General features: G+C 35.4%; 1 protein-coding gene across 1 annotated transcript in view; it reads left to right on the forward strand.

Moving 5' to 3' along the window:
* The first annotated feature begins 2218 nt into the window (after window positions 1-2218).
* Window positions 2219-4183, forward strand: part of Odam (odontogenic, ameloblast associated) — a 10462-nt gene continuing 8497 nt past the window's right edge. The window contains exons 1-4 of the mRNA XM_021163889.2: window positions 2219-2249; window positions 2882-2947; window positions 3038-3079; window positions 3586-3633. Of these exons, the coding sequence (XP_021019548.1) occupies window positions 2897-2947; window positions 3038-3079; window positions 3586-3633 (141 nt within the window). The 5' untranslated portion in view covers window positions 2219-2249; window positions 2882-2896. The remainder of the gene's footprint in view (window positions 2250-2881; window positions 2948-3037; window positions 3080-3585; window positions 3634-4183) is intronic.

The raw sequence follows: 4183 nt of genomic DNA on the forward strand, positions 1-4183 counted from the left end.
TTTAAGTGTGCTGTCAAGCTGCTAGTGTATGCTCTCTCCAGTTTCTTTTTGAAGGCACTTAGAGGTATGAGTTTTCCTCTTAGTACTGATTTCATTGTGTCCCATAAGTTTGGGTATGCTGTGCCTTCATTTTCATTAAATTCTAAAAGGTCTTTAATTTCTTTGTTTATTTCTTCCTTGTCCAAGTTATCATTGAGTAGGATATTGTTCAGCTTCCATGTGTATGTGGGCTTTCTGTTGTTTTTATTGTTCTTGAAGACCAACCTTAGTCTGTGGTGATCTGATAGGATGCATGGGACAATTTCAATATTTTTGTATCTGTTGAGGCCTGTTTTGTGACCCTTTATATGGTCAATTTTGGGGAAGGTACCATGAGGTGCTGAGAAGAAGGTAAATGCTTTTAACCACGGAGCCTTCTGTCCAGCCACTCAACTACTTTTCTTTAAGATAGTAAACTAATGGAAAATTCAAATAAAGCCTCTTAATTATCTTCAGACTTTAAGAGTAAAGCAAAATGAAGCTATTCACATCAGGATATTGCCATCTCAGTTTAGTTCAAATCCTTGGCAAATTTCTGACTCAGTAGTGAGGTTAGCTGCCTGGGGTCATGTGGGATGTAACAGAAATTCTCAAGTGACTGTTAACATACAGTATATTTAGTTTAATTTGGAAATATTCAAAAGTAAGCCAAAGTCTGTCTAGATACACATATCATGTGTGTGTATGTAAATATGAAAAAAACCTTCTATCTAGTTTAACCACTCAATTAATTGTCTACATTTTTAAGCCTAGAATGGTTATTATATTAAGTAGGGAGTTTCAGTAAATTAGCTATCACATTTTAACACAGCCTAAATATCTAGTCTTGAGATTTTTTTTTTACCAAGTTTCAGTATATTAGCTATCACATTCTAGCAGAGTCTAAATATCTAATGTTGAGATTTTTGATACATATAAAACCTAGTGGTAACTTCTCTTTTTTCATATGATAAAAGCTCATGTTATTTTAATAAATGGTTTAGACTTTTATGGATTCCATTTGCTGCATAGATACCCAATGCTCAAACTCTAAGTTCCATTTTATTAGGAAAGATTAAACTTTGTTTTAGAAAGCCATTAGCTTTTGTTTTCATTACATGATAAGAACAAATTAACCAAGAAATTCCCACATAATGGAAATTAATTGATAATTTTTCATCAGAATACTTGTGATCCTAGAATATTAGAATATAAAATATTGACACTCAGAATAAACACTCAATTCTTTGAAATAGATGAATTTAAATAATGTTTAGTTAATCATACCATTATACTTTCAATATAGGAAACCGTAAGCAACTGTGACTCATGTTTATTAACTTAAGGTCATTCATTTCGAAGACATATAGAAATTCAGATTTTTAAAATTTTATTTTAGAAAAAGAAGGATATTCACCACTGTTGTCAAAAGGCTTAAGTGATGACCTATAAAAATGATCCTTAAAGTGGAAATAGCATGTCTCCGACTCTTGCCTGCTCTTGGGACTCTTTACCTCCTATTGGGTTGCCTGGCCCAGATTTGACAAGAGGATTTTGCCTTGTCTTAATGTATCTCATTTTGCCATGTTTGGTTGATGTCACTTAGAAGACAACTCTCTTCTGAAGAACAGCAGAGAGAATAAGCTGAAAACAGTGGAGGATGGGGAAGCTGTGGCCAGGATATAGTGTATGAGATTAATTAAAACTTAATTTTAAAAAACTTAAGACAATCCACCTCATCTTACCTCAACCTAATATCAGAACACTGGATAATATTTGTCAGCAACTATGCTTTGAATATGTACTAATATCTGTGTTCTGTCTTCAGTCTGAATTTTTTTCTCAAAGTTAAAAAAATCACTAATTTGGTCTTGAATTTAGTAAAGGATTTTTGGGTTACTTATTTAAGTTATCCATTTTTAAAATGATAAAAGGAGTGGAACAAAATTAGCCTATGGGAGTTAGTCATGACCAAGGAAAAGCCGTGAGCGAGCACAGAAAAATGCCTTTGGGGTAATTGAAAGGCATTACTTAGGGTGTGGGAATCCATACACCACAAAGATGATTAGGAAAGGGGTTATTAGCTAAGCCATTGTCTAAAACCCACTGAATCACTGGTCCCTTTCAATCATGATTGGTCCCTTTTTTTTCTAAAGATGGGTTTTAAATTTTAAGAGGATCTGAAGAGCATACTGAGAAAGAAAGGGGCACAGATCTTGCAAAGAAGTAAGGTAAGATATCAAATCTTTGCTTTGATAGTTTAAGAGCCCAGCTCTGATACACTACCATGGGCACACTAATGTTTGTCTATGTCTGGGATTTGAAATATGGTGGGAACTTTTCAAGTAGAGGCAGGAGACAAGAAGTGTCCACTAGTTATGATATAATATGCATCACTACTGCCATTTCCCTTTCCCGTCCCTTGTAGTGCTATGACCACTACAGTTAATAAAGCAGCATTATTAGACTTCTTGTGGAAATTTTTCTCTTTTGCTTAGGATTCTTAGATTTTTCTTATGATGTCTTTTCACTAAGAACATTAAGATCATACTAATAATAAGTATCCATTCAGTTAAACTCCAGGTGGGGGCTCCATGGGGCATTCACTTCTGTCAGAGCCCAATAATCACCTGCCACTAAATGAACTTTATGGTCAAGCAAACAGCTCTTCCCCATAAATAGCTACACTGAGAGAAAATGAGAAAATGGTTATTATAATAACATTTTATTTTGAGCTGTAAAACATTAGACTTGAAGAACAGAATCAACTATTTACTTGGATTTGATAGGCGATATGATGAATTTGCCAGTCCTTTAAGCAAAAAGTCTCTTTTAAAGCTATGTGTCACAACTTGCTGTATAGGTATATCATCTGAAAATGAAAATTATAATTCTTCTTGGACTCATAGGAGCTACATCATCAGCCCCGGTAAGTGTTTCATTGTGCTTCAGATTACATATAAACCCATGCTATTACCCACCTTCACAGCTTTTCTTTGTTTCTTTTTTCTTTTTTTAGCTTATCTCGCAGCGTCTATTGTCTGCTAGCAACAGTCATGAGGTTAGTTTAAGTTATTAAAACATTCTCCTGCATTCTGTATGTGAAGACACACTGGGAAGAGATAAAATTCTGCATCCAGCCCTGTAGGTCTTAAATATTTCTAAACATATTTCCGAGTTGCATGGCTGTTGTGCCTACCTTGTTAAAGAGTGTTTTTCCTCCTTATAATTCCCCAAACACAAATACAGCATCATTTGTTTACTTTGTTCCAATAACACCCTATGTGGATCTTAAAAATCAATGTATAAACATAGAAAATACCCAAGCCACTGGGATGAGCTGAAACTGTGCACTCTTGTAGTCACACAGTAGGGATGGCACTGTTAAACCCAAGCCTTGCTTTTAACTCTAACTCATCTAATCACTGTGATTTAATGCAGTATTGTTGGGGAAATGTGGGCCTGCAAATTGAGAGTTGATCAACCAGCACTGCCTTGTACTCTATCTACAGAAAACACTTCAGACTGCATAGTCATCTGGTTTCCATCTTGTCTCTCCTTTTCTAGCTACTCCTGAATCTTAATAATGGTCAACTTTTGCCACTGCAGTTCCAGGTACTGCTATGTAATGATTCAGTTCAAAGGGAATATATTTCTAATGAGCATTTCTTATGGTATGGGATGAGAACAAAATTCATTTACTTATACTTGTTTTAAAAAATGGTATAACTTGATGAACCAGGGTGGGGAGATGATATCAAGGAGGCCCCCATCCTTGCAGAGGAGAAGGGGAGGAGAGATGGGGGGAAGGAACTCAATGAGAGGAGACTGGAAGGGGGGGCAGCTTTGGGGTTGTAAAAAAAATTGTTATGTGCCACATAGTAATTCTGTTGATTTTTGACACACTTAACTTTTTTAAACAAGCCACATATAGCCAACCATGAGGAATAGGGGGCAGGTCTTTTGATTCCAGTCAAAGATCTGCAGAAACTTGTGCTGTTCTATTAACTTTTTGTGTCCCATGTTTCTCATCATTTGAAAACTGTGACATTTATTAGTTGTTGAGATGCTGTCTTCTCTTTTTGCCTTTCTTACTGGGGGTTGATTTCAATTTCCTTCTTTCTTTCTTTCTTTCTTTCTTTCTTTCTTTCTTTCTTTCTTTCTT

Source organism: Mus caroli, chromosome 5, assembly GCF_900094665.2.
Source record: "Mus caroli chromosome 5, CAROLI_EIJ_v1.1, whole genome shotgun sequence".
Lineage (NCBI taxonomy): Eukaryota > Metazoa > Chordata > Mammalia > Rodentia > Muridae > Mus > Mus caroli.